The sequence below is a fragment of the Mustela putorius genome, unplaced genomic scaffold, assembly GCF_011764305.1.
Source record: "Mustela putorius furo isolate JIRA1106 unplaced genomic scaffold, ASM1176430v1.1 tig00003854_pilon_pilon_pilon, whole genome shotgun sequence".
NCBI classification, from domain to species: domain Eukaryota; kingdom Metazoa; phylum Chordata; class Mammalia; order Carnivora; family Mustelidae; genus Mustela; species Mustela putorius.
Window position 1 is genome coordinate 2,908,836 of NW_025422006.1, and position 21,908 is coordinate 2,930,743.

The following is a 21,908-nucleotide window of genomic DNA, read 5'->3' on the forward strand; positions in this document are numbered from 1 at the left end:
AGGAGCACCAGCGGCTTCATACCCTCAGCGGCACCGGCTGTTGTGTTTCTCATTTCAGCCATTCTAGTATGTATGGGGTGGCATCTCATCCTGGGTTTACGCCTGTAAGAAAACCTTTTATCTCTTGGAGTTCCTGTTAGCACCAACTTGTGCCTCTTCCCCTCTGGGCCTCAGTGTGGGGACAGGGACAGCCTATCAGGTGGGATATGACCCACACCTGATCTCTCCTTCCCATTCTGAGTGCGCCAGCTCTCAGAATGCGCCTGGGGAGGGGGGTGACGCACCACAGCCTCTCCCTTACCCGGACAGATCCTGCTCATCCTGGTTTTAATTTGCATTTCCCTAATGGCTAATGGTGCGGAATAGCTTTGGGTGTGTTCTTTGCCATCTGTGTACGCTCTCTGTGAAGTTCTGTTAAATCTTTGGCGCCCATTTTTTAAAAAAAGATTTTATTTATTTGAGAGACAGAGAGAGAGAGAACACAAGCAGGGGGAACGGGAGAGGGGGAAGCAGGCTCCCTGCTGAGTAGGGGAGCCTGATGCGGGACTTGATCCCAGGACCCCGGGATCATGACCTGAGCCGAAGACAGATGCTTAACTGCCTGAGCCACCCAGGCGCCCCTCTTTTGCCCATTACCAAAGTTGAGTTGTTTTCTTACTATTTTGAGCTTTGAAAATTCTTTCTATGTCCTGGACACGAGTTCAGCTCTGGTGGACAGGTGATGTGTGGTCATCTCCTCCCTCTTTGCGCACTGTTCATCATCTTACTCTCCAGCTTCGTCGAGGTATAACTGACAATTAAAAATTGCATACAACTTCAGATGGACGACTTGATGATCTGATACGCGTACATTTTCTTAAGCGTATCTTCCATGAAACAAAAGTTCTTATTTTTTAATAATGCCCAACTTATCAATTCTTTTTCCTTTTATAACCTGTGCTTTGGATATATGAGAATTCTTATCTAACTCTAGGTCATCACGGTTTTACCTCTTTAGATCTATGATCTAAAGATCTATGATCCACAGAGTTAATCTTTGTATATAACGTGAGGTTTAGGGATGCCTGAGTGGCTCAGTCAGTGAAGCATCTGCCTTGGGCTCAGGTCATGATCTCGGCGTGCGGGGATCGAGCCCTGCACGGGGCTCCCTGCTCACCAGGGAGTCTGCTTTTCCTTCTCCCTCTGACCCTTCTACCCTTGCCCTCGCACCACCCCCCTGCCCCCCACTCCCCACTGCTCATGTGCTCTCTAATAAGTAAATAAAACCTTTAAAAAATGTGATATTTAGACAGAGGTTCATTTTAAGTTTTGTCATATGGGTGTCCAGTTTCTCCAATACCACTTGCTGAAAAGACTATCGTTTCTTCTTCAAATACATATTGTACTTCTGTCAAAAATCCATCGGGCTTCTCTGCAGGGGTCTGTTTCCGGGCTCTCTGTTCTGTTTCATTGATCTGTGTCTGTCCCTTCACCAATACTACAGTGTCTTGATCACTGTCTTAAAATAGGATAGTGTGATTCTTCCAACTTCCTTCTTTTTAAAACTGTTTTAGTGTTCCTAGTTCTTTTGCTTTTCCTCATAAAGGTTAGAATTATCTTGTCTGATGTATCTACAAATAATCCTGCTGGGATTTTCATCGGAATTACATTAAATCTGGGATGACTGAGTGGCTCAGTCAGTTAAGCATCTGCCTTCAACTCAGATCATGATCCTGGGGTCCTGGGATTGAGGCCAGAGCTGGGCTCCCTGCTCACAAGGGGGTCTGCTTCTCCTTCTCCCTCTGCCTCTCCCCTTGCTCATGCTCAGTCTCTCTCTCTCTCTCTCTCAATAAATAAATAAAATCTTTAAAAAATTACATTAAATCTATAAATCAACTTGGGGGAAATGAATATGATTATTGTGATGAATCTTCGAATCCATGAACAGGTATGTCTCTTTACGTACTTAGGTCTATAATTTCTTTTGTCAGTATTTTATAATTTTCAGCCTACAGAGTCTACATATATTTTGTCAGATTGCACTTAATCTCAGATTTTTTGGAGTGCTGATAAATAATGGTTTCAAAATTTCTATTTCCAGCTATACATTGTTAGTACCTAGAAAAAAATGATTTTTGTGGGTTAACTTTGTATCTTGCAAATGTGCTAAATCACCTAGGAGTTATTTTGTAGATTCCTTAGAATTTCATAGGTAAAAAATCATGTCATCTGTCACTAGGGGCAGTTTCCTTTCTTTCTTTTCAATCTGTGCCTTTTACATCTTTTTCTTGCTCCATGGGACTAGTTCAGGGCCCAGTGAGATATTGAATACAAGTGGTAAGAATAAACTTCCTTGCCTTCTTCCTGATATTAGGGGCCAAGCACCCAGATTTTCATCATTAAATATGGTATGAGCTGTAGGCTCTTCAAAAATTGAATTCTTTAGAGTTTAAAACAAAAATTCAATTGCCATCCTTGCTTAACTGTTCTTCCTCTCTCTCAGATTTTGAAGTGGTTTCTGTCTAAAATTAATCAATTTCAAGGCTGATAGTGAATAGCTACACAACTTCAAACGTTTCTGTAACACTATGAATTCAATAGAACGTGGTCTATAATTATGTACTAATTGCATTCAGGAACTAGCATAGGGACACAAAAGGTCAAAGGCAGGGCATTTGTTGTAACTGCCACCTGATAGAGACCCATTGTCCCTGCTGTTGCCAGCACACCGCCCAGCTCTCCATCTGTGTCAGGTGCAGGGACACCTTAACCAGCTCAGAGCTGGGGGAACTGTGTGAGCAGAGGGACAGACTCTGGCCCTGCCAACCAGAAAACCACACTCCCTCTGTCCCAGGACTGACTGAGGAAGGGGGACATATAACCCAGTCAGGGTTGCCCAAGGCTCAGGCCAAGGCACGAGAGTCTTGTTGGAACTCTAGGATGAGAAACTTTCTCTCTTGTGCTGGGTGTGGAACAGGGACATGGAAACCCCCAGCTCTGCTGACAACAATGTCCCCCCCAATGGGAGTCTTGTCCGAGGGTGAAAATGACACAGGCATGCAGAATCTGTTCGTGCCCATAGAACAGACTGGGATGGTATTGTTTGAACCCCTGCATCCAGCCAGACCTGAAGCCAATATTATTTTTGAGCTTTTAAATTATGTGAGCCATAAATTCTACACGTCACTGCACCCCCTTCCACCCTTTTGGCTTATGCCTGTGTGACCTAGATTTTCCGTCACTTCTAAACAGAAGACTCCTAAAATATAGGTGGGGAGAGAAGCTGTCCCTGGTATTCTGGGTGCTTCCACCATCAACAGCATTTGCCCTCTTTGCATAGAAGAAAGGCTGGTGGATGTAGGCGCACTGCTCTCTGGATGTGGAGGCCAAGGGGCTGGGTCAGTGGGACAGGGCACCGTGGGAGAATGGTCGTGCTGGGATAGTCACGGAGCCTCACAAGCAGCTGCGACCAGTATCGCTACACACCATCAAGTTTACTTCTCTGCCATCATTTATAGACCTTGCATCTTTTCAACACTTTTTTTTTGGTCTCATAGTGTCTTGGGGCATCTGGGTGGCTCAGGCGGTTAAGCGGCTGCTTTCGGCTCAGGTCATGATCCCAGGGTCCTGGGATCAGAGTCCCACATTGGGGCCCCCTGCTGGGCAGAGAGCCTGCTTTTCCCTCTCCTTCCCAGTCTGCCTACTTGTGCTCTCTCTCTGCCAAATAAATAAATGAAATCTTAAAAAAAAAAAAGTAGTGTCCTGAGAAAACCTCTTAGCACTCAGTGCCATATGGCTCTGTGCCGGCTCTTCTCTATTCGCCTTTCGGACTTAACTTGTCCTTTCTTGCCCTGCTTTGGGTCCCAGGAGGTCGAGCTCTTCAAAGTGTGTAACCAAAGGTTCCATGTCCTCTGGCTTTGGCTGAGTTTAGCCAAGGAGAGGCACGAGCTGTGATCTCAAAGATAGAGACAGAGGCTGGGGTACTCATCACCCGCACTCCCTCCCTGCCTGGCCATGCTTGTAGGAGGAGCTGTGATCCTGGGGCCACACAGGCCCCGACATGGGGCCCCTCTACCACAGCCCCACTCCTCACTGGACTGCGGTAATACTGCCCTCTCCCCTCGTCTGTTCAGGTATAGGAGAGCTAACAGCTTTCCACAGTTATTAGAACTGGGTGTGTCTCTCTTTTTTTTTTTAAGATAAAAAAAAAAAAAAAGATTGTATTTATTTGCCAGAGAGAGAGAGAGAGAGAGAGAGAGAGAGAGAAAGAGCCTGTGCATGCACAAGCAGGGGGAGCAGCAGGCTCCCTGCTGAGCAAGGAGCCTGATGCGGGGTGTGATCCCATGACCTGAGCCGAAGGCAGATGCTTCACCAACTGAGGAACCCAGGCGCCCCAGTGAAACACTTTTCAGCGAGTGGGTCCTGTGTTTCTGAAGGTCCCTGACCGATCTGGGCCTGCACGTCCTCACCACGCTGTCTCGTCAATACAGTCTCAGCAAACGCCCTGCTATTTCTCAAAGATGCTCCTTGCTTTTGTGCTTTTTTTGTTATAGATCCCCCTCTAAAAACAGAACAAAACAAAACAAAAAGAACTCTTTTGTCACTCTCTGCCTAGTGAACTCCTACTCGCCCCTCAAAACTTAGCTACAACGTCACCTCCTCTAGAAAGCACTTCCTGGGCTCTCTTCTCAGGTGGAATTAACCCGTTCTTTGGGCCTGCAGAGCTTCATCTGCATCGGTTACCTCCTTGAACAGACCTCTGTCCCGGCCCATCCCCCCATCTCGAGCTCCTGTCTGCTCACCTCCGCACACCCCCTGCCCCAGGCACAGAGCCTGACCCTCCACAGCTACTTTGCTAAGTACTGCTCTGAAATGAACCCAGGATGCATTAACTGCCATGCATTCCGTGGGCCCAGGAGGCCACCACTTTTCTACTCTTTACTCAACACACCGAATTACAAAAGGCAGGAGGAAACCTCAGAGAGAGGATGCCACTGGCTAGGCGTGAAAACTGGGCCACAGGAATGTGGGCGTGAATTCTGCCACATTGTTCCAGGACCATCCCTCATAAATGCGGCCTCTCCAGTATTTCCTGACTGGTGGGATTGTCTCCCTTTGACAATGGCTATCATAAAGCACCCATGAGAAGTTGGGAGCCGGTTCTTATGCCTCTGGACTTCTCCCAGGCTTCTGGGGCCCCTGGAGTCCAAAGAGCCTGCTGGGTTCAAGCTTGGCTGCAGGACCACCCCACAGGACTCTGGTCCCTACAGGAAGCATCAGCTGGCTTAGAGGCCAGTTGTGAGGGAAACTTTCAATCCAGGAACATACAGACTCTCTCCCGCAAAGCTGTGTCAGTCCCGCACTTGTGTGGTTGGGCTATTTCTAAGATGTGTATCTATGACTTGACTAGTGGATTCTAAAATCACCTTTTTTTTTTTTTTAACCATGTTTGATAATTTTATGGATGGCACCACGTCTCAGCTTGTTTTATGCATGTCTCTGAAAGACCTTCATCTACCTTGTGGTTCCACTCTATTCTCTCCCATCCTTGGTACCTGGGCAAATATTTGGCCTCCAAGTCCCTGGAGGAACTTAAGTCCCCTCACCCACACTCACACGGTTTGGAGAGGCCCTGGGACCTCTGGTCAGAGGACACACATTTTCCTCAGGTTTAACACTATATATCTGGAACATGACCTATTGTAACCAGTCTTATGGCTCCCACAAACACCTGCTGGGTTCACTACACCATCTCAGGAAGACTTTTTCCTAGGAGTAAACAAAATCCGACCATCTTCCCCACAGCTGGTTTTTGGTCAGGAACAGTTTGAGAGCCGAGAAAGAGATAGACCTCTGGCAGAAAGAAGGCAGCCAGCCACCTGTCCCAAGCCTGGAATTCCCAGTCTGAGGAACCTTGCACCCAGAAGGCTAAGTAAGTGAACTCCCCTATTTTGCTTGGCTGTTTCTCACCTTTGCTTGGAAAATTTTTGTCACCTTGATCTTTGTTCTCTCATGATTCCCAGCTGCGCCATCTGCCTGCTGACTGTTTACCTACCTGCCCTCGCTTCTAGGGAGCTGTAAATCTGAACTATCCTTCCCCATCTCCCCGCAAGGACCACAGAAATATTTAAATTTATCTTCAAGTGAGTTAAGACTTCTTGAAGAATTTTATGGTATTTTAAAAATGAAAATGAAAATGAAAGTGGTCTCCAGTGTTGAGAGGTTGAGTCAGGAATCGGTCTGTGAATACCTTGGATACTTCTCTTAATCCTCACCGGGAGAAAAAAAAGGCAAAGATGGCCAACTTGTTTAATTATTATTTGTGAAAGAACAGTCCTGTTTAGAATGTTAACATGCCAGACAGCCACTCAAAGAAGCCCAGATGCCTTTTCATACAGGATGAGCGGAGGGCCCCAGAAAACCCCACAAAGACGGCATTGTACCCTAGTGTCTTCAAGGAACGACAACGTACCAAGGATCCCTATTTCCCCATTTGCACCCCCCCAACAATAAGAAACGATGAGAAACACTTATAAGTGTTTATAAAATATCTGCAGGTTTATAAAATATCTGCCCATGGATAAGCTTGTTTGAGAACAATGAATTAAACAGAAGGTCTAGCAATAACCATAAACGCATTTTAGATGACCACCAGAGATCCCTCCCCCCAATTCAAACATGGTGAGTGTGATCTTTTCACAGTAACACTGAAGAGTTTTGTTTACTTTTGGAATCTTGGAATGTTTAATGGTTGTGAGGCCCTTCAGCTCCCTTTCTCTGCATTGCCCAGTGGACAACAGATGTTGCCTGGGGTGGGGGGAAGGCTGTAGAGGGGGAGAAAGAGAAAAATCTAAAAGCCACAGCTGCAAACCCACCTGCTCTGATCCAGGAACCCTTTTCCCTAGAGCCCAGAGCAATGAGCAGGATTCCCAAAGACTATGGAAGTTCTGGGATGAGCCCTAAAGCCCAGGGAACTTAAAGGTTCCAGATCTTAGATTCCTTAAGTCCTGTCTTCTATGATTACCTAGTTGAGGTTAAAAAAAGCGAGCAGTGGGGCGCCTGGGCAGCTCAGTGGGTTAAACCGCTGCCTTCGGCTCAGGTCATGATCTCAGGGTCCTGGGATCGAGTCCCACATCGGGCTCTCTGCTCGGCGGGGAGCCTGCTTCCCTCTCTCTCTCTGCCTGCCTCTCCATCTGCTTGTGATTTCTCTCTGTCAAATAAATACATAAAATCTTAAAAAAAAAAAATTAAAAAAAAAAAAAGCAAGCAGTTTATTCAGTCCTTCCCACTTAAACAACAGTAGGTGTAAACTTTGTTTCTCAGGGTCTGTGCCTTCTGAACGGCAATATTTCCACCTCCATTCCTCCTCCACACATGAAACCTGAGGAAATTCTCCAGGTATAAGAAAGGAATCGATGAAGAGGAAGCAGAAATGGAGCCGACCCGCTACTCTCCTGGTTGACAATTAACTTTTGCCAATAAAAAAGTAAAAACCCATCTTCAGACTTTTTAATGACCAAATCTAGTGTTTATCCAAGCAGTTCAAGTTCAAGGTCTCCTGGCACAGACAGCACAGATGGGCTAATTAATTCCTTATCAGAGAAATAATCTCCAAACAGGGAGAAAAATGGGCAGAATTTGGACAAGGATCTAAAAAGATGTGTGGGGTGGGGGGCAGGGGGAGAGAAACCTAGAAATAAATTCCCTGACAGACATAGGAATCGCTAACTACCATATTCAAAAAAGCTCTATCATTTAAGGCTGACTCAGCTTTATGCCATGAACCAAATCTGGGAGGCCAAATGGATCTCTCCAATCAGTCCAAAGAATTTCCTGGAGATCAGGCTGGTTCTGGTGCTGGTGTCCCAAGAAGGTTACACCTTCCTCAGGGTAGGGAGAAGCCCTTCAGTCTGGGAGCTTCAAGGCCATGTGGAGCTCACACTAAAATGGCTTCAGAACCAGGCTTCCTCTTCTGGGATTCCCAAAATAGAAGTAAGGTGTATTTGGGATAACTCCAGCTTGACAAAAGTTCCCCAGAGTCTTCACTCAAAAACCCATACAACCAGAGAACCTGGGTGGCTCAGTTGGTTAGGCATCTGCCTTTGGCTCAGGTCATGATCTCAGGGTCCTGGGACCGAGTCCTGCAACAGGCTTTCTGCTCAGTGGGGTGTCTGCTTCTCCCTCTTTCTCTGTGCTTTCTCTCTCATATAAATCCATAAAATCTTAAAAACAAACAAACAAACAAACAAATACCCATACAACTAAGTGGTTAGCCTGGGGACCAATGGGAGAGACTCACCAAGGATTTACCTTTCCTTCAACAAAAAAGGTTTTATAACCAGTGAAAAAAGATTTGGGGGCATCTATTACAAAACCAGTGCAGTACTAGATGCCATGAGTATGACAGACCCAAAAAAGGTAGCATTTTTTCTATCCTCAGGAAACTGAGGTGAGACAGAGAAGTTGTGAAAACATAGCAACACACTGATAACACAGTAGTTGCACATGGTACCAAAACTGGATAAAGGGCAGGATATGGGTCTTTGTCCTCTTATCGGTATCTCGGTATCTCGACCTGGGCTCTTGTAATGCTTCCAGTCGTCCAGCCCGGGAATCCTGCCACACCTGCTCAAGGCCATCCCTGGCCCTTCCCAGGAATCCGTTCTCAATTCTGCCTCTCTTCTTTGAAGGCCCAAGGCAAGATGGGGCTTTCTTGCAGCATTTACCACACCTGGGCTACTGTTAGTGGCTGTTATCTGCACACACAATGCCTCTGACACACTGGGACGAAAACACAGATTTCACCTTGTATCTTTTGCCAGTAACATTAATATTTGCTTCTTTTGAACTGAGCTCTTAATCGATTGCCAAGTGAACAGGCCTTCCCAATCACAGACAACACCTTTCCTCTTAACACACTAATTCCCTTTGATTGACAGTGGTTGCCCAGAGGACAGTTTTGGGGATTTTGAGGCCATAACTGAGCTCCGTGGTTAAGACTGCAGTAGTCAATTTGTGATGTCTGCCACAGGGCAGGGTTTGGGGAGGTGGTGCAAATGCAGTGTGACATGTGGATTTAAATGAAAGGTGACAAGAGCACAGAGAAGGCAGATCATCTCTGACGGTCTATACAGTAAAAGTGGGAATTGGGAGATTCATCTGCAAGGATGAGTAGGATAACAGTTGGTGGAACAATGAGCAGAAGCATTAGAGCCGCAAAATACAACACACCCTGGGAAAGCAAGCACTAGACAAGCTCGGCCAGAATACCTGTTCAAATAGAGGGCTTATGAGGGCGGAAAAGGGGAAGGCTAACCACTGGGGACCCCAAGTCAAGGACAGGATAAAGGGTCCAAGGGACAGGCAAGGGATGGAGGGAGAAGGTGGAGCACAGGCTTTGTTTAGTTACCGTACAAGACCAAAGTCTGCAAGAGTCATGTGAACTATGTGCTGGTGTAGCAAGGTCTGCTAGAAAGGAAGGAACCTTGCTTAATGGTTATGAACCTCAGTTTTGGAGTCAGACAGTCCTGGGTACAAATCCCAGCTTTGCCTGGGACCAGCCATGGACTTCAGCCGTTTATGTCCCTTTCTCCTCATCTGCGGAAGGGCAAACTTCCCACCTCATTGTGCTCAGGCTCAAACAGGAAATAAATGTGCATAAAACCACAGAAAGCTCTCAACATATTTTAGCAAATCATGGGCTTAGTGAACTGCAAGAGAAATAACTTTTCAAAGAAGAAAACGTGTCTCCTTTGTTGTCTCATAATTTGGGGAATCTGGCATGAAACCTGTAAGCGATTAATGGAATTGGAAGACAATGAAGTATCTGAAATGCCCAGAAGAACTGAGCAAAATCAGTTTATCCTTCAGAAGTGGGAAGAGGCTTGGAGATTAGGCTTTCAGTGGTTAGGTATTCCTGGTGATGATGCATTTATTGTTGTTGTTGACTTAATTCTTTACGAATTATAAGTAACCAGATAACTCTTGAGCAACAGAACAGTGGTAAAATATCATTTGATTATATAAACTCACTTAAGCTCTCTTCGCAAAGGGTTTCCTTCTTAGTTGAGTAAGTAAATGGAGCTTTCAAAGCCCGAGGGCACTGAACTCGAGTAACTGTCTCAGGGCAGTTGTAAGAATAAACACACAGCATGGACCCTCTCTGGTCATTTCTGAATGGAAAGTTCCAGTCCCAAAGGCCACCTCTTTGCAATCAACATGCAGACCTCACAGAGACATGTGACGCTCATGTCAGGAGACTTCCTGACACATGAAGATGTGCTGTGACAGCTGTCCCATCTGTGGACGCAGTTAGGGTCCCTGAGACCAGGAGGCCTGGGCGAACAGAGACCTCGGGCCGCACGTGCAGAACTGGTGGGAGGGGCTCATCTCCTTAGTGCCGCCTCTGGGTCTTGTGCTGGAGAAGAGGCACAGCGTCTTCCTCGTCCTGGCTGAGGGGGGACCGTTGCCCAGAACTCATACAACTGGAGCCGGGGCCCAGAGAGGAACAGCCCAGAACACGCAGCCTGGATCATCTGGGGCCTGGGACAAGGTCCACCTGCCCCGGAAAGTGCAGGAGTGTTTGCTGGAAAGGAAGTGTTCTACCTCTGGTCATGGAACAGGCAGTTGGCACATACTTCTCCAACGTGGGGTAGTAACATTTCTGGCAACCAGTGAGTCACTGAAACACTTTCTTCCCATCAACAGAGGTGTTACTGTGGAGTGCGCTAATTACAACAGAGCACTCTTTGTTGCAGTCGGGGCTGTTTCCTCAGCAAGTGTAATGAATTAGCTCCTTCTCCATCTAGCCACTGAGTCGAACGGCGGCTCCGAAGTGAATTATTGACTTAACAGTCATTGTCTCTGATATTCTCTGCTACTAGATGTATGTTTAACATTCTAAATAGGAAAGGCCCCGAAAACACCTGCTACATTAATGCACTGCTGCAGGGGGGTTTAAATGGACCCCTTGGTGTCACTGAAAATGAGTTCGTTTGCTTCGAGAGTGCTGGTCCTCACAGCATACATGACTCTGGATCTCCAGCACGAGGACTGGGAGTGGGGGGTGAGGGGGTGGTGTAGGGGGAGCGGGGGTGGGGGGGAGTGCGGCGGTGGGGGTGGATCTGCTGCTCCTCAGGCAAACCACACTTCCCTGGCACCCAGCCAGCGTGTCGCTGAGTCCCCACAGGACAGTTACTGGGAGGCTCAGCTCTGTTACAGGTAATCACAATTTCTCACAAGTAATTAATGTGGAAAGCTTTCTCTCTTCACAAGCAATCACTCGCACGAGCACGCATATGCTCTCTCTTCAATTCCCCATCCTAGGTAAGCACACCCTGTCTGACCTAGCGGGGGGTTTCGCGGTCTGAGCTACTACGGGAGCTCTAGCAGAGCCTCATCTGGCTCATGGTAGTTTTTCTACAGCATGTGTCTTCATTTGAAGTTTCCTTTATTGCTTGCTGCTCAAATTTTTGACAGGTAGATAACTTTGATTCTACAGGGTTTGTTTTTTTTTTCCTTTTTGTATATTGTAAAGAAAAAAAATCCAATGTCTCCCATTAAGCAACATCTAACAAGATATTGAATAGCTATGAACAATCTTTTTCTTTTTTTTAAGATTGATTGATTGATTTTAGACAGAGACAGAGAGAGAGAAAGAGAGAGTGCACCAACAGGAGGGAGGGGCATAGGGAGAGGGAGAGGAACAGAATCCCAAGCAGACTCCCTGTTGAGGGCAGAGCCCCATGTGGGGCTCGATCCCAGGACCCTGCGATCATGACCTGAGCTGAAATCAAGAGTCAGATGCTTAACTGTCTGCACCACCTGGGTGTCGCTAATGTTCTCTTTTCTGACTATTCACCAAACTGAATAGACAGACAGACAGGTACATACACACATACACACCCCCCTCCACACACACACCTTCTCTGGCCCTTCTCTGTTCTTCATCAATTTACCTTCAAATTCCTCCCAATAGATGGCGTTAAGAACATGTATACAACATAAGGTGCAGGGCAGAGTCTAACATCTGTGATAATTTTCAAAAGATTTATTTTATCATTTTGGGTTCATATAGCTTTATGTGGGGTTTTGGTTTGATAGGCTCGAGGTGTATATACCATGCAGAGAACAACTCAAACTCAGAATCTCTTTAGTGAGTCCCCACATCTGCTTCGATCTGATTTGGTTTAAAAAAATGAAAGGATCAGGGAGGGACATTCAAAGCCCCAAATTCTTTTTCTAATTCTTTAATATGTGGAACTTGGGCCACGCCAGTTAAAGGACCTAGTCTCTAAAGTACTTATCAGACACATGCAAGATATTTATACATATAGAGGAACAACATACGTTTATTAGACCTCATATTCCTGAATAATCTAAAGCTGACATGGAACACTGCCCCGGTAATAGTCCCATAGACAAATCACGTTATTTATTTTTTATAGTTTACATTATTAAACTCAAGTCATGGGGGTTTACAGCGGACTCAACATCAAGATCGTGTCATCCTCCTGTAATTCCTTTATCACTTGCTTAGTGTCCCATGGAAGAGTTCCTAGCTATAAACTGAGGAATGATGATGACATCATCCCTGAGCAAAAGGACGAAAGGTAGAAGGAACCGCAGAGATTTTCTAACTTGAGGTCAACTGGGTATACAGCACACATGCCCCTACTCTCTGTTCCCAAGCCCTGGGCAGACATCAGTAATCAATTCCAGAACTTCTGTTTCCAATTCCTTCTCAGCAAACATATCCCGCCAGACAGTCCACTCTCTATAATGGGGAGCTGGCACGTGAAGGAAATCCTGGTTCTTCCAGCTCATCCAAATCCCTCTCCTTTCTGATAAGAAAACAAAGGCCCAGAAAGTTTAAGTATCAGATACCCTTTCTTAAAGAGCTCTGAAGAGTCAGTCCCATTACTTTAAGGTCTCGTTTCGTTTTCCAGCATTGGCTAGGAGTAGTGGGGTGCTTTGGGCCTCAAGGGATCTATGATCTAGTTTTGAGAAGGAAAAGGTGATCATGCTTGAAATATGTGTAGACTAAGTGTTAATCTGGGGTCCTGATGTCAAGATTAGAGAATGCTGAAGTAGATAGTAGAAAATTTATGGAGGAAATGGAGCTCAGGCTAAGCTTAGGGCTCATTTATTCACTCAATAAACCAGGACAATGTCTTACTCTCTCCGGGTCATAAATGTCTCATCAACAAATCAACAAACGTATTGAGTCCACCATGCACTGTGACAGATGCTACAGGTTCAGGGAGGCTCATGGCTTAGTGGGGAAAAAAAAAAAGAATATATTCTAACTGCACAGTACTGCATACAAGTAGATGTTCCTTCTGCACAGTGGGGGTGCACAATAGTTCTTTTCCAAGTCTGTGCCACTTCTAGGATTCCACCTCCTGCTAGAGATGGCCACTTTCTTCCCCTGGAGGACCAAATCTGGCCATACCCCATCAGCTTAACCCGCTGAGCACCTCGAGTTAACTGTCATTTCTTTTTCCATTCCCACTGCAGCTGAGCAGCCAAGGGCCCTAGCTCTCCCTGTCTGGACACGGACACGCCCCTCGGTCGTGTGCCCACCTGCAAGACGGCCCTCCCAGGATCCATTCGCCACACGCACCTGTCAGTGATCTTTCCCCAGCACAGCTCTGACCATGTCCTTGCCAACCTAACCCTCAGACCACGTCCAAACTCATCAGCATGGCATTCTAGGCGCCCCCCAGGAGCTGCCTCTGCCTCCTTGGCAGCCTTGTTCCTTTTATTTTCCCATGTCCCTCCATCACACCCTCCGCTGCAGTCTGGCCCCGCGCCTCTGTTAGAAGGCAGGAAAAGGAGGCTTTGAAGGCGGAAGGAAGAGTCCCACAGCCTCAGGACCAGAGGCACAAGGGTGGGTCTGAACCCACTGTGGAGGCCAGTCACCCACCGTGGAGGCCAGTCTGGCGGATGAGCCTGCCAAGTCCCACCAGAGCAGCATCCCTCCAAGCGCAGCCATGGGGATTCGCAGAGCCCTGGAGGCATGTTTCTGCCCCTGCCCAGTCTCAGGGCAGAAAAGGACAACACAGACCCAAGTACGGCACCCCAGTATGGCGCTCGGCCCACACTACTGTGATTCCCAGGAGGGTCGGCAAGCACTGGCTACGACAGGGAGCTGGGGAGCAAGTCAGAGAGAAGCAGCCCAAGGAGGGGAAGGGAAGGAACGGGAGGACCAGTCTTCATCTGAGGGCCCATGACTGTTGAGTCTCCGTTCACTCACCCCTACGTGGGCAAGGGTACAGTTTCCTCATAGACAGATATGGAGGCAACACCTACTTTGTCGCCGCAAAACATTTCCCCTGCCTTTTTTCCATGAGCATTTCCTAATATTTCACCAGGCATGATGGAAATGAGGTTGGAGAAGTATAAGAAGTCAAATGCGTAGCAGGTGAAGTGCCCTCTAGCCTCCTCAGCCTGCCTCTGCTTCCAGCCCCTGCCCCCTCCCCCAGTCTGTACTCAAAACGGCGCCAGGGGGAGCCCAGGGGGAGCAGATTAAAATACAACCAGACCACCTGCTCTGCTCAGAACCCTTCAAAGGTTTCCCACCTCCCAGGAAAAGTCAAAGTCCTTAGAGGAGCCCACACTCCCCCACTGCTCTGTCCCTCCACGCCCTGTTCCTTCTCAAACAAGCCAGGAAGCTCCCCAGATACCTGTGCACGTGTCGCCGCATGTCCTTCTAGTCTTGGCTCAGTGGTCTCCTTCTCAGTGGGGCCCTCGCTGCGGCTCTGATATAAAAGTGCAAGCCTCTCCCAGCCCCCTCCATGTTCTCAGAATCTGACACATTCCGTGTGGTACTCTACCTCTTTGTTCTGTTGATGGTTTACTCTCTGCACTGGAGCAGAAGTTCCATGAGGAAAGGGGTTTTGACGGTTTTGTTTGCTGCTTTGTGCTCTGGGGCAGTCTCTACCGAATGGACAATCTAAGTGTTGGCTGCTACAGGTATATCCCAAGACTGGGCTGATTAGAGGCCCAGCAGTACCAGGCATGGGAGTCGCGAGACCAAACGAACTTTATCAGTAATGATGCACATTCCGGAATGCTACCACGCACAAGGCTCTGTGCAGGTGAGCGCAGCCGGCCCCCTCATCAGAGGCCTCAGAGACACCCAGAAACATCTATCACGACTCAAACAAGCACTGCGGAATGCATGTTGCTGGGGCGCAGGGTAGGGGACGGGAAGCCGGGGCAAGGGTATTCCTAATAAGCTGGAAGAACGTTCTCCACGTCAAGCAGCAGCATCTGAATCTATAAAGGACGGCTTCCTGAGCGCATGGAAGTAAAGGATTCAGAATGAGTAAGCTTGCCGGCTCGTGTAAATAACATCTACTTCCATTCCTGAAGACCCGTAAGGTGGAAATCAGGTTTTCCAGGTGGCTGGAATAAGGCACATCCTGGATAGAAAGCGCCTGCTCTGGGCTGTGACAGGGGTGAGGCTTCCCCGAACGCTTTACCAACACGACACACACCGTCCCTGGCATGATTTTTCAGCCTCACAGCCGTATGAACGCGACACTGGTGCAGTAGAAACCAGACTTCAAATTTTTGAATTTTGATCTCTTCCTGGGTGAGCGAGATGTGGTGCCGTCCTCTCTCGTGACACGACTCTGCCCAACCGTATGCTAATGGAAATGTTTAAGGCAGACCAGGCTAAGCCATGCTGTTCAGCAGGTCAGATGCATCAAATGCATTTTTTGTATTATGATATTTGATATTTCCAACTTCCCATGGGCTTATGGGGACCTAACGCCACCCCAAGTTGAGGAAGATTTGTACACGAAATGACCGTCACTGGGTCACTTGAATCAGAATGCTGAAACACAGAATTTTTACACACAGTGATTCTGTTTGGACAGAATTCCCAGCTGGAGCACAAAAAAATCTACTCTTAGAATTTCTGCCTGTTCAATGAATTGAGATCCAGGCTAGGGGGCATAAAACAAAATGGTTAATCCTTCCCATATCTTTGTAAAAAAAAAATATATATATATATCTTTAACTGCATTTCCTCTCATATCCTAGGTCTTGAAAAACAGAAGCTTTAAGTGGGCTCATAAAAACCTTTGTCCCTCATTTCAATAATCAGAATATTTTAAAGTGTCAAGACCACTGAATTATAGCAGGGATCAAACATTTTGATGGTAGACCAAACATTTTAATGGCTATAATCAGAAGACGACATTCTGTCAGGGGGAGATAATAAAGTTAACAGTTTCTTCTTTAAAAAGGTCTAGAACGGAGGCTGCCGGAGAGAGCTGGTGACTTTCTGTATCAATTAAGACTTCTAAAATAAACTTACTATCAGTTTATAAATGGACTCAACCTCACTGTTGTAAGTCAGCTGGAATTTCATTCTGGTTAAATAACTGAGCTCGTGTACTCCACAGAGAGGTATGATTTCCACTCAGACCCAGCGCTCTAGAGAAAGAAAAAAGGAAGACCCTAGGAGGTGCCTGTGATGGAATGGGATGGCTCAGGCCAGGAGCGGAAACCCTCAGGCTAGCCCTGTGCTGTTCCTGGAGGAGCAAATGTCCAGAAAGACCTCAGTGGGGGCATTTGACATTTTTATATGGTGGTTTCTCTTTCTTGAGAAAAGTGTCTGAATCGAGCTTCGCCCAGGTTAAAAACTGTTGGAAAGTGCCCTGATGCCACAGGCCAGATCTGCAAAATGGGCATGCAATCTCTCTTGACCCTGAAGCTGTATTTTTGCAACAGGTTCCAAAGGCCAGGGAACAACTGCTCAAAATCCTCTCCAAACCAGCCTCCAGTGAATGGGTACACTGAACAGTGGTATGCTACACTTGGTTAACGGGTGAGTATTCTTGGAGAACTCTGAGGCTAAAAAGGCAGCATTGTTCCACTTTTACCAAGAATTAGGAGGAAATGCTGACCTAAGTTACCCAGTAACTATCCTTAAAAAGGGCTTAACAATTAATTGTGGACGCTTATCACGAGGGAAAACAAACAAGGCCATTTCATCTGTTTGGATACAGGGAAATCAAATCACTCTCTCTGTGTGATACATTGCTTAAATGTAGTGGGGGCAGGATAAACCTTCCCTAAAACCCCCTAAACCCACTTAGCCCTTGGGGGAAATAGTTAAACAGATAAGAAAGACTTTCTTCTCTACTTCTCTCCTTTCCTCCCACAAATGGCCTCTGCTAAAGCAATTCCAAGATGTTATTTCTTTACTCGAAAACTGACTTTATTTTGCACAAGGTTCTGGAGGAGCAAATCTGATTCTGAGGATTCCGTTAACTTCCACAGGTTTTTTTTTGGGGGGGGGGTGCGGGTAGGGCATCAAGAGTAGGGATAGGCAATGCCCAATATTCTGAGATTCAGAAATCCCTGGAGAAGGTGCAGGAGGTCCGGAGGCTGGCACCCCATCCCTTTTTCCGCAAACCCAGCTGCTGTTTCCAGAGGGAAGATGGGGACTTCAAAGGGATCTCACCTGCTGGGTGTCCCCACCTGTGTGAGCTCAAAGAGAAAAGGAGACAGACTCCAGCCCCAAAGGAGCGCATTCCAGAGCCCCAGTGCTGAGAGAGGCAAACTGAATCGAAATCCGAACAACTCATACCTCTGAGCAATGGCTCAGACATCCGCTTAGTCCAGTAATCTGTCAGGAGTGAATCATTTAAATACACCCTTGTTTAAAAACACGCAAATAGGACTCAAAATTATTTTCAATAGAGCAACAATGTGGAGAGCGAGGTGGCTCAAGGAGGCTATTCTGGCAGGTTACCAGGGTGGGAAAGGAAGAAACTGAGTTCTCTGAGCTCTCTTTCCCCAGTGACCTCCTGCGGGCCCTAACTGCACACACCTGAGTTTGGGCAAGAATTTGGCCCCGGGCGAGCGGTAACACCCTCTACCTCCCTCCCCTCGGGGGCCCGGCCACCCCTGAGGCTAAGGTGCCTCTGCCAGTCCAACCTAGGACCGAAGACCCTCTCTGCACTCGATCCCTGTCCAGGCAGCACGGGGCCCGGGGCGGGGGGGGGGCGCGGAGAGCACACAGGACTGAAAACCTAATAATAAACCGTGTCTGCTTCCCAACGGGAAGGACCAGGAGCTTCGCCTCCCCCTTCCAAGCCCCTCTGATCGTTTCGGGTAAAGCGGGAGCCCGCAGCTCGTGGAGCACCGAAATCCGAGTCCCCGCGGAGCTTTGTTCGCACGCAGACAGGGGCGCCCCGGCGGGGAAGCCCCCGCGTGGCTCCGAGGCCGACCAAGCGCACCCGCGGCGCCTCGCCCACCCTCGCCCCCGCCGGCCCCGCACGCGGCCTGGGCGCTGGGAGCGCGTGAGGGCGCGCGCCTCGCCCACCCGCCCGCCGAGCCGCTCACCGAGCACCACCGCGGCCACGGTGGACAGCAGCAGCCAGTTGCTCCTCAGGAAGCGCTTGCTGTCGCATCCCTTCCTCGCCGGCTTCCCCATGGCGGGCGCCGGGGCCGGGAGCCGCCGCCGCGGCCGCCGCTATTGTGCGCGGAGCTCGGCCGCGAGCGCGGGGGACCGGCGGAGGCTCCGCGGCGCGGCGGGGGCGGGAGGCGGGGGCGCGCGGGCCGCCGCTGTCGCTGTCACCGCCGCTGTCCCCTGAGACCGCGCGCCGCGCCTGTCGCCCGGGCCACCTCGCCGGCAGTGCGCGTTGGGCGCGCCCGGCTCCTCCTGCCGCCGCCGCGCTCTGCAGCGCCGGGGCCGACCCGCGAGGAAGGGGGGAGGAGCGGCGGGCGGCGGGCGCGTGGGGGCGTGGGGGCGTGCGCCGTGCGCGCCGGAGCCTGGAGCCCGCAGCCCGCAGCCCGCGCCCGCCAGCCGGCACCTGGAGTCGCTTTTTTTTTTTTTCCTTCTGTCCTGCCAGACCAGCTTTTCGGATTTGGGGTTTCCTCCTCGCGGAGCCCAAATGGGCGGAGCCGCCGTGGTTTGGCCGGGCGCCCGCCCACCCGCTCCCCGCCGCGGCGCACACGCCTGCCCCCGGCGCCGCGGCGCCCTCGCGGGTGGGGAGAGGTGAGGGAACAGCGCTGTCGCGGGTGCCCTCGGCTCCCCGCCGCAGCGTCCGGAACGCCTGAAGCCCCCAGCGGGGCAAGAGGGACGGCTGGGGGTGGGGGGAGGCAGAGCAGGACTTGGTGAGCTCAAACCCCTAATCCCCGCTCCCGCCCCCCACTATTAATTCTTTCTCGGGGTAGTGGGAGGGGAGGCACCCGTAGGACGGCGGGTGGACGAGGCTTGCAATGGGCCCGCGTAGAAACTTGAGTGGCTCCGTGGCCGCTGAAGGCCCCCGAACTGTGAGCCTTGGCAGAGGGACTAGGTGTGCGCGCCGGGCGGAGCGGCGCTGGGTGAAGGTGGGAGGGCCCAGTCCTAAGGCCAAGTGCGCTGGGAAGGCAAACGGGGGAGTTGGAGGAACGAGGTAAGTGGTGCCAAATAGACTACGCGAGCCTAAGTGAATTTTCTAGTTCTCTTCAATTCTACCCCATTATTTCACCGTCACTTACACACACTCTTTCCTTCCCTTTCCCACACCACCACCTCCTCAGCTCTAGGCTGCCTTCCTGTCAGCTTTCCTAACATTAAGTAAGATCTGCACCTTTTTTTTTTTTTTGCTATTGCGGAGGCTACGCTCTGAATGGGGAGGGTGGGGGAGCTCCCCAACGGGATTATCTGATGACTAAAACCCCACAATTAGAGCTTCATTCCTTTGGCTGAAATTGATGCAAGCCTACTTGAAGAGATTATAATTCAGCTTTAAGAACCAGGTACACTTTAGCATGAACGACTTTATCAGATCTTCTCCAGAAACTAAATTTTGAGAGCAGGAAGGATAGAGCGGTGTCAAGGTCACTGTGTGCCTGAGCAGGATCTGAGGAAATGTCAGAAGGAGGGAAACTATCAAGAAAGAGGGGACAGAGATAGCCATCCCCCCACCCACACACAAAAAGCTGGGAAGTACTCAGGTATCCAACAGGAAAGGAATGGCAAATATATTATGAAGTTGTCGTGCAGTAGTACATTATGCAGCCTATAGAAAGAAAGTTTATGAAATTTTTAATTGCATGAGATAGCATATGTTATGATATTAGGGGAAAAAAAGGGAAAGGGGAAAAAAAGATTACATTGTGCATACAGTTTGGTCACAACTATGTAAAGCAAACATAGAAAACAAAACCTTATACTTAGGGAAAAAAAGTCCATAAGGAAATATGCCGAATTTTTAACAGTGGTTGTCTTTGGGTGATATAATAACGTGTTTGAATCTTTCTGCTTTCTATCTTCGTGTATTTTCCCAAGTGTTTCCCATGAGCTTCCTCATGCCTATTACAGTTGTGGGTAGGGTTGTATTGAAGAGAGAAATGGGCCCTAAAGAGAGAAAAAAGTGGAAAAACCAAGATGAACTTTGTACATCACAACTTTTTGACATCTAATAGAACAATCACACCTGGGTTTTATGCGTAGGATGTTTAGGTTAAAATCCCAGGACCACCACTTACCATCTGGGTAACTTTGGGCAAATTGCTTAAATTTCTTTGTCTGTCTTAGTTTCTACATCTGTAAAATGGAGGCATGAATATTATTTCTCTCACGGGGATATGGTAAGAGTTGAATACAATGTTTTTAAAAGACTTAGTGCCTGGCATACAGCGAGTGCCATCCCCAGTTGTACTTGGAGATAATGGGAGCAGGTGCATTTTTCTCCCTCTCACCTGTGGCCTGCCTGTCGGGAACGCCTCCTGACGTCAGACCCACAAGAACCCTGGCATATTTATTAAGAGTAATTACTATGGACTCTGAAAAACAATCTGAGGGGTTTGAAGTGGTGGGGGTGTGGGAGGTTGGGGTACCAGGTGGTGGGTATTATAGAGGGCACGGATTGCATGGAGCACTGGGTGTGGTGAAAAAATAATGAATACTGTTTTTCTGAAAATAAATAAATTGAAAAAATTTAAAAAAAAAAGAGTAACTGCTGTTTAAAGTTGCCATGGACCCTAAATCTACTGCATTTTCATACCTAAGACTCCATAGAGTATGTAAGTGGCTTTATGCTAATTTAAATTATGCAATTTTAAAATAGTGCAATATAAAAAGATGAATAAAGCCAACATGTATACACTCATTTTGAAGTAATACAAATCTCCTAAATTAAACGTAAGAGTCAAGAATCTCCAAAGTTCAAAGCAGGTGGGCCAAGGGAATTATAAACCGCACTCATGCCATTGCTCCTTGGCGGTTCCACTTTAGGTGGTAATAAAAAATAATTAATAAGCAGATATAATGCACTTGCCTTGTGCCAGGCACCTTTCTAACCACTTTGCACAAATTATCTCCCTTGATCCTCCCAACAGCTGAATGCCATAGGGACTGGTGTTCTACCTCGTGGAACTGCTGGAAGAATCAGATGAGATACTGTGTGTCATTAGCGTCTTCGTCTTACAGCTGAGGAATCTGGGGCACATAGAAGGTAAGAAAATTCCTTCAGTTCCCTTGGTTGGTAAGAGGAAAATCAAGGTGAACTAGGTGGTCTGGCTCAAGGTGAATGGACCGCCTTTTATATGAGGAACAAATACAGAATTGTTAGGGGAAATTACTGGAGTTACTTTATGCAAGATCTTCAGGATTCCATCCTTCCAAATCCAGGGGACATTAGGGTGTCTTGAAGTGCTTTTCTCAGGTGGAACTTGCTTGCATTTTGGTGGCTGAACTCCTGAATTCACTTTCTGTGGCTACTACTGACCCCTGGTTCTATGATATATTTGCCTGAGATAAGCACTACTTACAGGTAGTAAGCATCACTTTGGGGGGAGATAGGAGACTTAGGGTTTTAGATTTATTTTTTAAATTTTCATTGTCTATGATAGTCATGAAAGCACATAATCTCAAGTTGGACAAAAGTTAAGAGACGTTTCTCTTGTAAGTTCTC

The 21,908-nt window shown here is 48.1% G+C and overlaps 1 protein-coding gene across 1 annotated transcript in view; it reads right to left on the reverse strand.

Moving 5' to 3' along the window:
• Nucleotides 1-18,474, reverse strand: part of SLC1A1 (solute carrier family 1 member 1) — a 76,443-nt gene extending 57,969 nt beyond the window's left edge. The window contains exon 1 of the mRNA XM_045065027.1: nt 18,349-18,474. Within this exon, the coding sequence (XP_044920962.1) occupies nt 18,349-18,439 (91 nt within the window). The 5' untranslated portion in view covers nt 18,440-18,474. The remainder of the gene's footprint in view (nt 1-18,348) is intronic.
• Between the last annotated feature and the right edge of the window lie 3,434 nt (nt 18,475-21,908).